Source organism: Pygoscelis adeliae, unplaced genomic scaffold (genome assembly GCF_000699105.1).
Source record: "Pygoscelis adeliae isolate BGI_AS28 unplaced genomic scaffold, ASM69910v1 Scaffold647, whole genome shotgun sequence".
Lineage (NCBI taxonomy): Eukaryota > Metazoa > Chordata > Aves > Sphenisciformes > Spheniscidae > Pygoscelis > Pygoscelis adeliae.
In genome coordinates, this window is record NW_008825220.1 from 29,404 (window position 1) to 29,747 (window position 344).

The following is a 344-nucleotide window of genomic DNA, read 5'->3' on the forward strand; positions in this document are numbered from 1 at the left end:
GGCGAGCGCTCGGCCCGGGCGAAGCCCCAGCGGCTGCACGCCGGCGAGCGACCCTACGCCTGCACCAAGTGCGGGAAGAGCTTCAGCCGCAGCTCGGACCTCGTCCTCCACCAGCGCATCCACACCGGCGAGCGGCCCTACAAGTGCCCCCAGTGCGGGAAGAGCTTCAAGAGCAACTCCAACCTCAACACGCACCGGCGGACCCACCTGGGCGAGCGGCCCTACAAGTGCCCCCAGTGCGGAAAGAGCTTCAGCGAGAGCACGTTCTTACTCAAGCACCAGCGGACCCACACCAGGGAGAAGCCCTACCACTGTGCCAGCTGCGGGAACAGCTTCTTCGAGAG

General features: G+C 66.9%; 1 protein-coding gene across 1 annotated transcript in view; it reads left to right on the forward strand.

The window, feature by feature from the left end:
• LOC103921332 (zinc finger protein 271-like) overlaps positions 1-339 on the forward strand; it is a gene marked incomplete at its 3' end in the record, with an annotated part of 9,377 nt that extends 9,038 nt beyond the window's left edge. Inside the window, 1 exon segment of the mRNA XM_009329276.1 lies at positions 7-339. Within this exon segment, the coding sequence (XP_009327551.1) occupies positions 7-339 (333 nt within the window).
• Between the last annotated feature and the right edge of the window lie 5 nt (positions 340-344).